The sequence below is a fragment of the Molothrus ater genome, chromosome 5, assembly GCF_012460135.2.
Source record: "Molothrus ater isolate BHLD 08-10-18 breed brown headed cowbird chromosome 5, BPBGC_Mater_1.1, whole genome shotgun sequence".
Classification (NCBI taxonomy): Eukaryota; Metazoa; Chordata; class Aves; order Passeriformes; family Icteridae; genus Molothrus; species Molothrus ater.
In genome coordinates this window covers 51429638-51446912 of record NC_050482.2, presented here as the reverse complement: position 1 = coordinate 51446912, position 17275 = coordinate 51429638, and the positions used below count along the sequence as shown (strand labels likewise).

At 43.8% G+C, this 17275-nt stretch overlaps 1 protein-coding gene across 7 annotated transcripts in view; it reads right to left on the bottom strand.

The window, feature by feature from the left end:
• Positions 1–17275, bottom strand: part of RBFOX2 (RNA binding fox-1 homolog 2) — a 171198-nt gene that overhangs the window by 124232 nt on the left and 29691 nt on the right. For all 7 annotated transcript variants that reach the window (XM_054514877.1, XM_054514879.1, XM_054514876.1 and 4 more), the window contains exon 2: positions 11562–11612. In XM_054514877.1, coding sequence (XP_054370852.1) covers positions 11562–11612 — 51 coding nt within the window. The remainder of the gene's footprint in view (positions 1–11561; positions 11613–17275) is intronic.

Sequence of the window (17275 nt, the reverse complement as noted above, 5' to 3'; positions counted from 1 at the left end):
GGGATGTAAAATATCTCTATCTCAGCTTTCAACAGAAAGCTCGAGTCTCATGACATTTACTCCTTTGGCCCCTGTCAGTCTTCCTCCAGACCCCGCAAAGGATCGGAGCTAGCTGCCATAAATGGTTGGAAAACAAGATGTTGTTCTCCAAGCACTTGGAAATGAGCAGCACTGTTTTAGCTTAGAGAGACCATGGCAAGGAGCCAGGGTGACAGGTGCCCTAGAAATAAAGATGAGGATCAAACTGTTGTCAATGTAAGCCGCTGCTGTCCTCCTGACCTGTAAGAAAGGGTAGCCCATGCTCTCCAGGTGTAGCAGCAGGAACAATGGACCAGAAAACACGAAGATGTGTTTGCTGGTAGTACCTGAAGTGTCTCCTCAACAAAATCCATCTGCAAAGGAATTTCAGTGGGTCTCATGAGATGCAATCCTATTGCTAAATCTTTATAGGGCCTGGCAGCAAGCCAGCTTGATGCTGCTGTGACATCAAAGTGCAGTTTGTTGAAATCCAAAGGCAGCAAGAATTAAAACCACAGATTCCTCCTAAAACTCCATGAGCTACAAACCTCTCGTGTGGGCAGCAGCAGCAACTAAATGCACTGAACAATTGGCTGGCCTTTGGAAACAGAGGTGGGAAGAGACAGGTCATGGGGGACTGCCTGCCCTCACCCCCAGGTAAATAGCAGCACAGCATCTGCTGAGGTTTTCAGTTAAAATCCATAAGACAGATCTCATCATTTTATCAACAGCCTCTGGAGACAGCAGCCTCTGACCTTTATCAGGAAGAGCACCCTTGTCCTCTAATCACAGACTTCCTGGAAAATGCAATCTAGCTGGCAATTAATACAGAATGGAAGGGGGGAAGGGGGGAAAAAAGCCTCCTAACATCAAATTATCACTCCAATATTTTTTAAGTATGTCCCCACCAAAATGCAGAATTCAAGCAGATTCTCACAACCTATTTCACTCCCACAAGCATTATTTAACAGTTTCTACTAAAAAGATTTTTCTCACCTCTCCCTCTACCAGAAAACCTGCCCCCTTCCCACTCCCAGTCTTGCTTTGCAGATGTTGCCTGCGGCAGCACAGCATCTTGCTGTGAAAGCTCCAACGCAGGGGTGCAGAGCATGACCTGGGCAGAATTACATGTGCCATTTCCACTGGGAAATCTAAGAGACTTATTAAGCCAGGACAGTGCCGATTAATCTACTAATGGAATGAATCAGAAGTGTGTTCCTGGCCCCTTCCCTTTCACATCCCAAAACCTCGGGGGAGCTGAAACCATCTGGCAAATGCCTACTCTGAGCAACATTATGCTACTGCTGGAAATACCTCTCCCTTAATACTAAGAAGAACAAAACCATCTTCCATCCACCAGGTAGTCTTGGGAGCATCTGCGTAGCTGGCTGAGGTAGGCTGCTTGCACACAGCATCCTTCCCCAGGCAATGCAGAGCTGCTCACTCACCATGCAGGAGAAGCCAGCAGAACAGAGAGTAATCCCGTTCATTTACTCGGGGTCCCGCTGAAGCTGTGCCGGACTTGGTGTAAGGCACACAGGTGCAGATCCCAGCCGCAGGCAGGCAGAGGCACGCTCCCTGCCCAGCCTGAGCAAATGCTCCTCCTCAATCCTCTCTTCATGCAAGTACGGTAGCAAGGACAGGTTTGTTTATGTTGATTAAAGACAAATAATAATAACGATATCTCTTCTAAACACATTCATAATGGAAATCTGACCAGAGAGCTTACAGGGAAATCAAAACATCAGACTAGTCCAAGGTCCATACACGGCAGATATTACTAAGACAGAACGAAGGACTGACTCAGAGATGCTGAATACCCCACACTATTTGAGTAATAAGGATGCTCAGGAAGAAACAGAGCTGAGGCAGCTGTCACAAAGAAAGGATCTTGGGCACTTTCAAGATCATATAGGAGCAGAGGAACCTCCTATCTTACAATTTAAACACACACCAAAAAAAAAAAACCAAAAAAAAACTGAGAAAGAGAAGTCATATGGCTGTGGAATAATGTCAGTGCTAACAATTGGCTTTTAACTGTCACAAAATAACACAAATACAGGACAGGGGAGTCAAGAGGTCCTCCATGCTCAGGGACAGCACAGAGTATGTTTAGACAAACATCCATCAGGAATTTCCTAACTTGTTATTAGAGACTCCTAGAAACTGGAACTCTGATCCCCTAAATTACGCTTCCACTACTTCACTACACTGAATCAGAAAATGTTGGTTTACTCCACAATATCCAATTTAAGCCTTTCTTGATACCAATTAAGCTGTCTTCAACGGACATAGTAAATAACCAATCCCCATCCTCCATATTGTCTACTCTGTCCATTTTAAAAGAAGGAACAAGCTTGGTATTTTCCTATTATGTCAGGCTCCCTGAGCCTCCTTTTCTTAGTCTTCCCTGGACATTTTCTAGATTTCACCTGTGTAATGTCCTGAAGTGCGTACAAGTAGGCACAGTGCTCCACTTGCTGTATTAAGCTGCAAAGAATAACTGTCTTCTGCAGTTTACTTGACACACCTGGAAATGCATTCCAGGTTTTCAAGATTACAAAAACCAGCACCACATACTCAGTTTGTTATCTCCTATTACCCCAGATCTTTCCTTGGATATTACTGCTTAGCCAGTTAGCCTCCATTTTATACTGCTTAAACAGTTCCTTTTGTTAATACTGCTTGGTTTTATTTAATTTCATATTGTTGGATTTCAGGGCATTTCTGGATTTACGGTGATCTTTCCAATTTCTAATCCTATCTTCCAAAGGCTGCCAGGCCCTGCACATACATATGTTCAGTCACTGTTTTATTACCCTCAATTTTGATGAGCACTAGAGAACAGCAGAGCAGGCAAGCCAGACCACGTTAAGACTCCAGATCAGACACACACACAGAGAAAAGCATGATATAATTGTTCCACATACGGTTTTCCAATGAGGTGTTCAGCCCCTTCTTAATTTCACCTTTCATTTGTCTAGTTTATGTAAAGGTCATGTGGGACTATGTCCAAAGCCAGTAGCTTTCTCTGTCTGCCAGGCCTGCTGCCATGTCAAACAAAAAACCAAAATTGATCTGACATGATTAGCCCTTAAAAATTAGCAATGTATGCCTGCTGTTGGCTTAATTTCCTTTAGTAAAGGATCTGACCATAAGCATCTGATCTTTCCCAGCATCTTTCCACATTCTGTAACTGCACTGACCAATTGAATTTCTTGGGATCTCTAAGCACCTTTAAAAAAAAATTAAGATGCAAGAATAATATTTATTCACGCACATGCTCTTCATTCACTTGAAAGCTGTGCGATTTCATGATGTGCAGAATACACGCTGGGGAAAACCCACCACGGAACCACAGGCTCTGCATGCCCAAAGGAGGGACCAACTTTCACAGTGCCAGCAGTGCTGGGCAGCACCCCTCCCTCTGGAAGAAACCAGCTCGGGCCAGGATTCTGCTCAAGCCAGGAAAGCCTGGAGAGTGCCTGCTTAGGCTCCCCTCTAAAAGCACGGCTATTATGAGCACTCCTCCTCCAACGACCCTCCTGGATCTGCCTCTGCTCACAGATTAAAGGCTTTTGTGGAAACCTTTTCCACTGTGATTCTTCAGCGAACCAAACGGTGGGACAGGACGCACGAAGGAGCTACCCTCTCCCCACCCCTCTAAACACAACTTCCCTCGCCCAGAAGAGCCGCTCCAGAAGCACCTATGAGGAATCACTCCCAGACCCTTGCGGGACGCCAGAGGCCGAGCCCCCGTGTCCGTGCGGCGGGCCCGGGGCCGGGCCGGGCAGCGCTGGGCTGGCCGTGCGCCGGCTGCCCTCTCCCGGCAGCGCAGCGCCAGCGCCGCCCGGCCCCGCGGGGCACCCCCTGGCACGGCACGGCACGGCACAGAGCCCTCTCCCGGCAGCGCAGCGCCAGCGCTGCCCGGCCCCGCAGGGCACCCCCTGGCACGGCACGGCACGGCACGGCACGGCACAGAGCCCTCTCCCGGCAGCGCAGCGCCAGCGCCGCCCGGCCCCGCAGGGCACCCCCTGGCACGGCACGGCACGGCACGGCACAGAGCCCTCTCCCGGCAGCGCAGCGCCAGCGCCGCCCGGCCCCGCAGGGCACCCCCTGGCACGGCACGGCACGGCACAGAGCCCTCTCCCGGCAGCGCAGCGCCAGCGCCGCCCGGCCCCGCGGGGCACCGCACAGCACAGAGCCCTGGCTCCCAAGAGCACGGGCTGTCTGGCAGCAACGCGCTGCGGCACCTCTAGGTACCTAGAAATAACAGCTGCACAGGTATTATTCAAGCAGTTTTAAAAAATAATTTATATCTGTATATATATATCTAGATAGATAGATAGATATGTATATGCTGAGGACCCCAAGTGCCCCTCATCCAAGAGCTTTAAAACTACCTCAATTTTAAGTTAGTAATGTACGGAAGAACTTTTCCCCCATAAAAAACACCTAAAGCAGGGAGCTGTTGCCACAGGATGCTGTGGATGCCAAAGGTTTAGACAGGCTCCAAAACCATTTAGAGAAATTCAATAAAGAAAAAAATCTATCACAGGTGACTTTAAAAAAGAATAAAAATCTATAGCCAGGAAATCCCAAAGCCACAGGATTGCTTCAAGAGCACAGCAGAGGGGAAGTATCCCCAAATCTTGGCGCTGCTCCCTCTGTTTTAAGTACTTGCTATTAGACACTGTCAAAGCCAGAACACTGGAAGGCAGAGACCTTCTGTCTGACCTGGAATAGCTGCTTTCATGCCCTCAATAGGATATCATAGCTATCAACAGGCCATTTTCTCTGCACCATTTGGTTTTAGTCCTACAACTGATCCCGACTACTTCTAACACACATGCCACACTCTGGTGTAATCATTCAAAAGGGAAAATCTAAACAAGATGCTGTCCCTCTTGCCAAAGGAACTGAGGGGCTTGGGAATCTCCAGGATAAGACATGGAATAACACTCATATGGTCACCACAGGAGAAAAAGTGGTCTCCTGGTATCTCCCAAGGATGACTCACATCTCCTCTCCTTAACCCTTAAGCAGAGATGAGAAATTGCTTGAATCAGAGGACTCAAACATGAAAGGAATTTGTATTACATCATGCAAGCCCATTTCCTGCCAACGCCTTACAACCCCAGAGCTTTGGCGGGACTATTCATCAGCAAGGTATTTGTTACTTCCCTTGAGAAGCTGTTTAGAGGTCTTAAGGAGCTTACTTCGAGGAAGTCTTCCCATGTACCTGAATTAGGTGCACTTCTTAACTATTTCTTCTCTTACAACTTTTTTCACGTGGTTACTTATTATCTTTTGTTATTGATTATGAGAAAGGCATGCACTGGCAATGGAGTTTGCTAGATATGTTTCTGGAAGGTATTCAGGGCTCTGTAAGGAAAGGATTCTGTGCCTTGTATTCAGAGATCAGAAAGGCAGCAGACACGAGGGAAGAGGGGAATAAATATACAGCCAGAGTGATCTACTTGCAAGACTCATGTCAACTGCAAGACATTGTGCTTCCTGTATTATTTAAGGGGTTTGATGCTAGGAAATCAGTTAAACAAAGGAAAGGAGAGATTTGGGGAAATGTGGCTAATACAAGCACAGAGACTTGGTTCAGAGTGAAATTTCAGAAGGTTTATAACAAGCTAAGCTATTTGGTGGTTTGTGTCTTACAACTTTTTTAATCCCCCTTATAACTTTTTTAACCCCCTTTTAATCCCCCTTCCTGCAGCATCTTAGGGATATAGTCTGGCATGAGAAAACAAGGAACCACTTCTTCATGCTTCAAGTGATCTAGCAAGTGCCTGACAAAGACAGTTCTGGATTCAGGGGAGATGCATCACCAGATCAATCTCAGTAGATCTTGCTTTTCCAACTCATCCTTAATTGTTTAAACTTCAATCTGTAACCAACTCCTCCTTCAGTTTTTAGCTAAACATTCTGTTCTCTATCTTCCTTCTCACAAACCACAATTTACATTGTTTTAACTCTCTTCACTCTCTCAACACGTTTTTACCTTCTGAATGTACTGTGAGTTTTAAGCAGCGTGGGATGCAATCTGGTAAAGGACTTCTCAGGTTCCTTCCCTCCTGCAGTGTTAAATGGCTTTCCATAAGCACATCTGAACTGGCCCAAACTCTTCATAGCTTCATAGTGCAGTAACATCCCAGCAGTTCTCCCTCTACACACTCTTGAACCCCTTTGTGTGCAGCCACCTCAGAGATGCTTCTCACCTCCTGAATACATTGGACATTTTTGCCCAGACTACATTCTCTGAAATGAAGCTCATTATTTTCTATGGGATACTGCAGGTAAATCAGTAGTAGAATATCCCTTCAGATCCGTCCAGTACAGTGTGGAAACACTTCATTGCTTGCCTGAAGAGGGGCTGTAGGAGCCAGGACACAGCAGATTTGGCAGACTTACCCCAGTCCACCTAATTTTAAACATAAGCCAAGTGCTTAGTGTAGTTTTCCCTCATTAGCTTGGTCCCATCCCAGATTTCAGGTTAATTGCTTTCAAGCCAAGAGGGACTCCTTAAAACTACCAGGAACACCAAGCCTGGTCTTCTCCATTTTACTTGGAGGATCTCAGAAGCTTCCTGATCTTTGTCCTGGCTATTTACTCACAGAGTAAGGTGTTAAGACTTTATCTGAGCCTCTCTAGAACCTCTCTCTGCCCCTGAGTTTAATAATTTGTATTAAAATACACTTTTCAAACAGAGAGTGTAAGAAACAAACAACCCAAAACCACACAAATCATGCTCCTTTGTAGCTCCTGAATAACTTTACACTTCCACTGCCACCACCTCACAGGTTACAGAGCCACATAACATACACACTGGAGGTTTTATTTTCATGGTCAGTTACTAGGAGGAAAGCAAATTAAAAACTAAAACTTTTCAGGAAGACTACTTAGATTTGAACTTTGAGACAGTGAGTCTTTGTTTCAAAGATGACCAAGCAGGGCACTAGAGACTGTGGGTTGGTGCTATTATGGTACAAGTGAAAACAAACAAGTGACCAAACCGCTTTCCTCCAGGATGACATTTTTGTTTGCTTCATGGCAAGAGCATCTCAAGTCTGTTGGTACTAAATCAAGAGATTTTTTTGGGTGGATATACTAATCAATGCTGGGCCACTTAGCTGCTAATCAAGTTGTGGCAATATTCCCAAATTCACACTTCGTCCACATAATGGAGAAGAAGAAAAGATAGGTAAAGGAGTCTCAGACCACACAAATGAGAGAGGACAGGTTTCCCCCTCTGAATTCTGTGTGGAGATCCCTGCTGTTTGCTGCCAAGAGACCACCAATGAGCAGCAATGCCTCTGTGCAGCCAGCTCCAACAGGAAGCCCAGTGACCTGCTGTCCTGCCTCCCCATGAGAGCTCTCACACACCCTTCACATCTCAGGATGAAGGTCTTCCTTGCCAAACTCCCCACATCAGAAGGACTGGGCAAAGAAAACAAACAGGGAGGGAAAAAAGCAACGGGGAGGCTTCCTGTTCTCACAGGCTGCCACCACTGCCGTTCATTTTCCCCTCACCAGCCTGTGGCCCAGAGAAGGCAGCGCTCACATCCGCCTGGAGCCGGCGATGCCCCGTCAGATATTCCAATGCAGCAAGGGAGTGAAGAGCCAGGGGAAAGGCTGACAATTGGAGAGGATTTAACAGCATTTCACCTTAAGCTTGAACTCAAAACTGAGAGGATAGCTGTTCCTAGCAGTTGCCATAGGCAGCCACTACCTTGGGCTGCAGCCTCATCTACATACAGGAGAACAACAGGTCAGGCCTAGCAAGTGCTCAGATGGAAAATCAGACACTGAAATTAAGCTGTTGAAGGAAATGTCACTTGTGATAGGTAACGATGTTTCCACCACATTAGCACCAAGCCAATGGTTCAGTTTGATTTAAGAATTGTACTTAGGGAAGTACAAGCTTTTAAAAGAGGCTTCAAACCAATATCCTAACCCGTTGTGATAGCTGAGGATCACTTTCCATAACAGAAGAGGTATAATAGCTCTAACATCCTGACCCAGTTCTGGTGTGTGCAATTACCTCCTGCTTCCATAAACTCTCTCTCCTCCTCTCTTCCCTTTAGTGGCAGCTAAACAAGGTGTTCTTGCTCATTTTGCTTCCTGTTGGGGAACAAAATTATTCTGTGCAGCTGCCAAATTCTGCCATGGAAGTGCCGGTGTTCGGCACTCTAACAAATCTCAGACATCATGTCTAATACACTTGGACATGAAAAGCACTAGAGCAATATAATATAGGCCTTGGCTATATACAAAATGAGCTGGCACAGTCAGCATGCAACAGCCTTCTGGAAGAAGAATATGTATTCTTGATGAGTTTGTCTGTATGTAAAAGCTGTATCAGTGTAGCTGTACCAGTCATTTTCCATGTTGAGACCAGCTCAAAGTACCTCAGAGCTGTTTGTCACAGCTCAGGAAATGAAGCAAAGAAGTCTTGGTTCACTGCATTTTAGGCAGGTGCTTGCATTACAAAAAGAGAAATACCATTTTGTTGGCAGACCTAACAGAGGGCTGAAAAACTGAATAGTCCCGAGGGAATAAGCTCTCCTCACCAAAAGACCTAGTTCTCATCTCAGTTAGCAATGTTACACTATGTTACACCAATGTTCTGTCATTTTCCCTTTACCACGGGCTTTGTCCCTGCCATCAGCCTAGCTTTGGGAAAAGAAAGGGTATCCTGCCATTCCTGAATGGCCATTAGGCACCCACAGAGCAAACCCTGAATTCTGAGAACAGTCTCAGAGAGCTCTCCAGCTCCTTACAGGAGTGTAACATAGATCTAGTAGTGCAATACTAGAAACAGAAAGCACCTTTTTAGGCAAACTTATACAATAATGATTTAGCACACATGCTCCCCGGGTCCTATGACCACAAAAAGTCCAGCAAGTTGGCCCTCTGGTGGGGCAGAGGAGGAACAAGGGGGCTGCACAACCACCCAGAGCTTTGGGTTATCATAAAGCAATCACACAACACCAGAATTCTGTGAGAAAGAGCCTCAACATGAACCCCATCTCATTTGTTTCAGTACTGCTGCTCATGCATGGTGACAACAGAATGCTTCAATACGTGGGAAAAGATACAAAATAAACTCTCTTCTTGAGACCTAAGCATTCCCAAGTGGCCAAAGTGAGGACTCAAACCAATCACACATTTCCACTGGCAGGAATAAAAACTCCAATAATCTGGAACATCTGGGTATGATTTAACCACTAGAGGGTGTAAAAACAGCACAGTGAAAGGTTTGCAGCCAGCAATTGAACAGCATTCAGAGCCTGAAGGAATGAAAAAGGCATTCAAACAAATGAAGGAGGAGTAGGATGCTACATAAAGTGAAAGAAAGAGCAGAATTTGACTACTGTGGTCACAGGATGAAAAACCCTAAAAATAAGTTCTGCTTTGTTACTTCTCCTTAAGAAAACAGTGTGGGGAAAAAAACCACAGTACAAATACTTACGGTAAAGTAGTGCAATGGGGACGAGCATGATACACTGATTTACCCTCACCAGCTCAAATCCAGCTCCTAGTTTGAGGAAATCCAACACAATTGCTCCTGTATCTCATAATTACTTTGTTACAAGGTTAGGACCCCTACACATATTCCCACATCACTTGCTCCTTTCCCAATGCAAAAAAGCAGGTGATGGATCAGCCATTGCTGATCTCCCATGCCAGCCCCAGCCTGTGGCAACAGAAGACTTCTTTTTCTGCTGCTATCAAGTTAAAGGCTCGCAATCAGATTAGCTAAAAGCCTTGAAACCTCATTAGTGAAAACCAGATCTGAATTTAAGCTGCTTCAGGGACACAAGCAAGACAGAAGGACAAATACTTACTACGGATCAAAATGTCATAGAGAGCAGGCAGAAAAACCAAATTAAACAAAAAACAGCCAAAAAATATTTTTACAAGCATTTTCTAAATGAAAGCACACAAGTTAAACTGCAGCTGTTTGTCGTCCAAGAAAAAGCTATCTGCCACGTAAAATACATACACACTTGCTAGCATTCATTACTCCCCGTGCTCACCCATATAGAGCTCCCCAGGGCTGCCCAAGCTGTAATTCTCATTTCACATCCTGGCTGTAGTATACCTTCCCATGCCCATCTATGCTGATCTAGCAATCTGCCAGCAATAATAGTTCTGGACATTCAAATCAGAAGAGTTTTTATGAGATGAAAAAGAGGAAACCTGTGAAGTGGGATGCACTGGTAGGTATCAAAACACCCCTAAACACGTAGGTAAAGTAAAGCACCAAAATAACGTACAGAAGGTGCTACTAGAATGGGAAAGCCAAAAGATATGAGCCACTTTAAGGATCTGACTGGCTCTGCCTCACAGCCTAGCTTACCTCACTTAGCCTGGACAGCGTAGGAACACAACTCTCACAGCATCCTAGTGTGTAGTATTTATTTGTGCTAGTTAACAGTTTAATATATCCCAGAAGACATTCTGAATAATTTCCTCCTATAAACTCATACTCACATACCAAGCACCAAAGATTTAAGCTCTTCAGTTGCTGAGGCTGCACTATGCTGCACTTCCTTCCTAAAAACATCTCCCATTAAGCTGTTATTACATATACCCAGACCTCATCAAGAGATGATGAAAATCACTTTCTTTATATAGCAGTACCTGAGAGTATTAAAGAATTTGATTTTGGTTTTGTTATTTGCTCATTACTGAAATGTGCTGCATTATTGATTTTCCGTGCATATTAATTTCCTGCTACACTGGTTCATATTCTGCTTTGCAGTAGCACTGCAGAACACTGAAAAAAACTTCATTCTAAGAAGGGAGATTTAATGTGTGACAGTTCTATCTTACAACCATTAAATTTCATTTGTTCCAAAGCATCTCCTCCTTCCATCGTGCAAATTCATCAACTGGGATTTCTGTCTTCTGTCAGGAGGCAAGAGAATGCTTACAGATGCAGTGCACTGAACAGTGTAATTTTTACTGCTGTAAATCTACTGTAGGAACACATCCTGAATAAGAGCAAGGGGCAGGGGCCCTGCAGGACTTGAAAGGAATGCAAGACAAGTTCACAGATATTAGAAACAACCCAACAGGATGTGTCATTCCCTACTCCACCAGCAAAGCAGACTCTCACAAAAACTCAGTGTTGTTTTGCTCCCCAGATGCCAGAATTACAGCAATAAGTATAAAACAGGGCCAAGCATGTACTGGCACTGAACATCTACATTCATTAACACTGAGGAGATACAGTGGGAGCTTAGGACAGGGATTCTAAGCTGTGACATTTTTAAGTATCAAGAATTTCCTGAGCTGTTAGTAACATGGATGATATTTAACCCCTTACCAGGCACCTTGCCACATCTTGCTGGAAGCCATAACACCCCAGTCAATTAATCACATATGTCTCCACAAACAATCCACAATAGAACAAAACTATTTTCACCCCATAACATGACAGCCAGGAAACTGTCAGACAAAACACACCTAAGTGTACAGAGATGCAGGGACACATACATTTACTGCAATCAGACACTTACTTGATTGTCTCTTGCTGGATAGCCATGATAACCTGAAGTCAGAGGCTCGTTCTGCAAGACAAGAAAACAAAGAGTGAATGTAGGAGTTTCGAGGAATAGAAAGCAAGGAAATATAGGCCTGTCTTAACTCAGCCAAAGACAAGACCCTGCATGAAATGGGGGAAGAATGAGCTAAAGTATTCTGCCAACTTCCTTTTTTCCATGTAAGCCAATACACCTAAAATTTATTTTCAACTGCATATGCCAAATTGTGTAGAAGGAAAAAAAAAAAATCAAAGCCATAAAATAAGCATAAACTAATCCTACTCTACCCTCTGTAAAATCAGTTATGCATAATATTGGTCCTTTTCCAAAAACTTTTGATATGCAAACACATTTATTATGATGAAAACTGAAAAAAACAGAACATAAAATTACAGAAGCTATTGTGCGCCTCGCCCAGTCTTGAAGAAATGTTTCCCTAAACATTAGCTGTAAATGTGTCTTATTTTTTTCCTTTTCAAAACAATATTAATAGTTTAATATGAAGTTCAAAAGTAGTCAATATAACTTCAAACACCCCAGTAAGCCTGCACAATATCTCAACACTCCCAACAGGAAATCAATCCTCTAGGCCTCATTTCTTCAGCCCAGAAGGGATTCTGAGCCCACATATTTGGTCACATACTGGCAGCTCCATCATCCTCTCTGCAGGAATACATGAACCTCCAACACTTCTGGAATTTCTCTATGAAATTCCCAGACCCATCTCTATTTTAGCAGTGCAGTGAGGATTAAGATAATATAATACTTCCTAAATGTTTATTTCTGTTTCTAAATTTATTTTTGGTTCCTCTCCCTCCAACACATCCTCTTTGGAATGGGGAAAGGGCACACACATGCCTTTCTGTCTGAGCAGAGGATAAACTAAACTAGACAAAGTCTGTATCAATTCCACCCTGGTACCCCTGTGCATTCACAAGCAACTCCCAGCAGAATGCTAGGAGGAGGAGCAGGAGGAGGAGGAGGAGGAAAGGAAAGGAAGGAGCCACCCTCCACAATCACTTTCTAAGTCTATCTCCTGTTATGACTTCTGAGGAGGAATTCAAGTCAGCTCTGCACTTTCTCCAGCAGCTCTTGGGGAAGGAGAGGAGGGAGAGAGAGGCCCTGACAAAACACAGCAAAACAATCTCAAATTGTCAAAAGCAAATACATTATGGGCATGAAGCTGACTGGAATGTACAATCACTGTTAGGAAAGAAGTTTTGTTGAGATGTTTAAAGTTTTGTGCTGGGACATTTGAGCGAAAGGCCAGCTCCTACCAGAGAGAGGTCTCCTACCCTTACACACAGCCTGTGGCCACTGGCACAACTTCACAGTTTGCACAAAACGCAATTTAACACAACTCCTGCTGAAAAGCAAGGTGCTATTATTTCAGCGCAGAGACTAGCAATGCTATTTAAAGTTTGTATCCATCCTCCCTCTCTTCCTCTTTACCTCAAGCCTACACAGGGGATTCTCTGTGGAAACCTGCCAGGAAACAATCACCCTCTCCTCATGCTCTCATGCTACAGTAGCATGCACAGTATGAAAGCTTCAAGGACAACAAAACTTTTAGCAGCCAATTTTTGGGGATTAACAGTAATTAATTAGGCTGGCCACTGTGTGAGCACATTCTTCTCAAATACTAGCAGCCAGAAAGCAGGTTAAGCACAAAACTCCACAAACTATTTGGAAAAAGAAAGAAAAACACAGAAATTGGAAGAAGCAAATGGAGACCATCAACTACAACATCACTCAAAGTTTAAACTATGAACTTAAGTAAGAACAAACAACACCGTGATGGAAATGTACAGTTAGTCTTTTTCTCCCTCAGTGTAAGTACACCTTGTAAGCACTGTGATTGTTTATCCCACAAACTGCAGTTTACCAATGTATGCCTAAATACCATAAACATCCACCCTATATCAGGAGAGATGGTCTTCTCTTGAAAGACTATTCCAGGCATGCTTTTAACAGTACTTATACACACACCTGCAAGGTCAGTATCTCACACAAGTTCCTGTGCAAGTCTCTCTCAATACCCTCAAAACCAGAAAGATTTCTACACAGAGAATAAGGAATTAATGGACAACTTGCCCTTACGGATATTAAGGATATGGGCAGTGAATGCAAGCTGAAAGTTACAATAAAGAAAGAAAAATATAATTGTTATTTTCAGGATTATGTTCTTCACATAAGGGACTAATAAAGAGGGACTATCATCACAAGGCTGTGGCAGAAAAGAGACAGAACTGAACTTTGTGGGATTTCCTGAAATCACAGAACCTGGATGCCAAGAAACCACAGCTAGAAACAGAACATTTTCGAAAGTAGAAGAAAATCACAAAAGTGTGAATAGAAAGATGATTACAGAGATCTGAGGGCAGTCCACAATACATAAGAAGCCAGAAAGAAACAAGAAGAATTGAATGGAGGGGGAAATACCCCACATCCCACAATCTCTACTTTGTTTTTTGAAGGACAAACCTCACAGAATGCAGACTAGTAATGTCTGAGGAATATGGTTGCATCAGGAAGCAAAAGAAGAGGTGAAAGAGTGTTACATTAGTGAGAGTTCTGAGATAGCAGAGGTTAGAAAGAGGGCAGCAGCTGGAGCACTAAGGTCACAAAAAGGCCAAAGATATCTCTTTGCCTTTCATACAGCAATGCTACCACCAAGTACTGGACTCTTTGCAAAATCCCTGCTGTGCGTATCATTGCTCTAATTGAACTTAACTCTCCAAGAGAAGGCAGGAAGCGCCTAGGGAAACCGTCTCCTGCCAATAATCTCCAGTGCTGCCAATTTTACAGGTCACTAATGGTGAATCTGGGGCCTGCTGCATGATTATTCCATACGGAGTTTGCTTTTGTTGAAAAGTAAACAGAGCAAGAAGTGAAAGCGTTAAACTCCTGCAACTGGAACAGCACAGTCCAGCAACATCCACACAGAAAACCCCTGCTAGTAGGAAATCTAAGGCAGCAGAGGCTGGGGATACAGCTCAATCTCGTCCTCTGACTGCACATGAACAAAACTAATCTCACCAAATGGAAGTGGAAAAGGGAGAGAGGGAAGGTTTGACACAGATAAGTACCCACCACAAACATAGAGGGACTCTGCCTTCTGGCAGCAGCCTGATGGGAGAGGGAATCCCCAGATAACTCCATCCCTTTCACACAGCTCCCTCCTGCCAATTACATTCGCTTTTGATGCCAACATGCAGCCAGACATTCATAAAGAAATTGAGTTAGGTAGCACTAGCCTGCAAAATCAAATCAAACTGCCACTGGGATGTTTCATTACTTTGTTTACCACTGAAAGGCATTTCTCAGGCACTTGCAATTTGCTTTAGAGTAGGGAGAATAAAACTGGAAGCTAATAGCAGAAATCAGCTTTCTGCAACACATATTGGGATTTTATTCAAACCATATTGATGATCTCACACATGAGCTTCCATAGGATGGGTGACCACTGTGGCTGTACCCCAGTGACAGCCCCTGTGCAGGCCAACTAGATTTGACAGGATAAAAGTCACAACTCAGTCAAATCCACTAAGTCTTTACCACCCATTTATTTCAAAGTTTTCCCATTCTTTCATTTCCCAGCCTTGCAAACACAAGACCTTTTCCACTGGCACTTGCAATAGTAAGGTCTGCCACAAACTGCAAGTCACAGATACTGCCTCAGGTCAGAATATAAACTCAGCGCAGTCATTTGCAGATGACTGAAGCTCAAAGTAGATCCTCCTGCACATGTAGAACAGCCAGGCTTTGGAGTTTTTGGGAGTTTTGATACCACTCGACAAATTCTAAGAGCTGCTGAATTAGACACATCTTAAAAACATAAGAAACTGCCAATCAACAAAGATGCCATTAAGAAATGATCATCTCTGCAGGTGGCACTAACCTATGAAAGGCCTCAAAGGACTGGAATAAAGTCATTCCTCTATGGAAAATGTCACAACTCTAACACATAATGGAAGGTCTGAAAGTCGTTCTACCCTTTTCCTAAAATTAAAACTAAATTTTGGCTTAAAAATGCAATCATCCTATTTTGGACTAACCTGACCCCAGAATCAATCAATTTCACATCACAACTTGCCATTTTGCCAGATGCAACAATCTCTGAGGCCTGATCAGCAACTCTTTCCTGATAGCCAAATGAAACCTAGAGTCTGCAGATTAAAACTTTGCTCGTAGGAATCGTTAGCTTATAGTGAGTTCCTCCACACTTCCCCCAGCCAGAAAATCAATTCCTGCGGAATCCAAGCTTCAGCTTGAAGTGCTGAGTCCTTTCCATTGCAAAGATAATCTCAGAAACATGACCAAGCAATCTCTTCCCTGGATCTGCAGCATTCCTGCTTTGTGACAATGCCAGGATAAGTGGAGTGAGGTTAATGTAGTCCTTTCAAGTTCCATAACCACCTGCTGGGTTCCGAACAGCAGCAGCAAAACTCACAGGAACAGCTCATCTGTCTCTGCTCTGGCTGCCCCCAAGAGCTACGGCTGGTGCAGCAACCTGGTAGCTTGGAAAGAAGCAACCAGAAGCGAGAAAGCCAGAAACCCTCGGACTACACAGAGCAATGAAAAAAAGGCAACAAGAAATTACTTGTTCCTCCCAAAAGCAAAATGGGATTTTGAAGTGATGAGATAGCACAAGCTACACATTTATCAGACTTGTACTACACAAACAGAAGCCACTTTCTCAGAGCACAGTGAATAAGATGCTCACAATAAGAAAAAAAAAAAAAAAGGCTGAAAACACTGGCTACAAAGCTATTAATCTGAAAGTGACAGTTGCGAAAAAGTAAAGATCATGAGCCATACAGAAATCCCAGTGCTGTTCATCACAGCCCAGTGGTTTCACCATCTTTTTTGTTTTACTTCTTGCATACAGGAAAGACAGAAATCCTGTGCTGGGGAAAGGGGGAGCAGCTGGGGGGATTGTCTTGAAAAAGGCTTTTTAGTATTTAACTGTGGCAGAGCACTGCTAAAACTGTAAATGCCTTGATCTTATTATCAGTTGCTAAGAAAATAGGCAATTCTTTATAAGATCCTTACTTGCACAAATTATTGCATATAAACAAAAAGGAAATAACCATTTCTTTGTCCAAGTGTATCTGATGCATTCAGTGTGCCTCCTCAACTGTGTGTGCTGTCTCCTACCCCAACTTGTTTTTGGATAAAATTAATGGGGAAAGTAGTATCTAAGGGTGAATTACCAATTATTAATGAAAAACTGAACCAAGCAGTTTTTAAATGGATCTTAATGTCACCCTTCTCCCTCGATACTTATCCTAATTTGATATACAGCTCTTGCTAATCACTCTGCAGCACCAATAACTGTGTCTATAGTATGGGATGCTTCCCTTCAGCTGTCTTCACTTTCAATTAAACTTGCTTCATGGCTTTGGCTGTTTTCCACACGTGCAGACATCATCTAGAGAAGACCTTCCATTTATTTGCTTCCTTGTTAGTCCCCTGACATCAACAACCTGTACAATTTGCTGGATGCAAGTAGCAGGACTTACATTTTACTTTTCACCCACTTCTCACCCATCCACTCCCCTATTCCCCCCCTTTTTTAAGTGTATTTGGGGACTAAAAGCTTGAGATTTTGATAAAAGCCACCACAACAAGTACACTGTGCACAGCTGCCCTTGATAACTGGGAAGAATGCTGGCTAGCACAGCCCT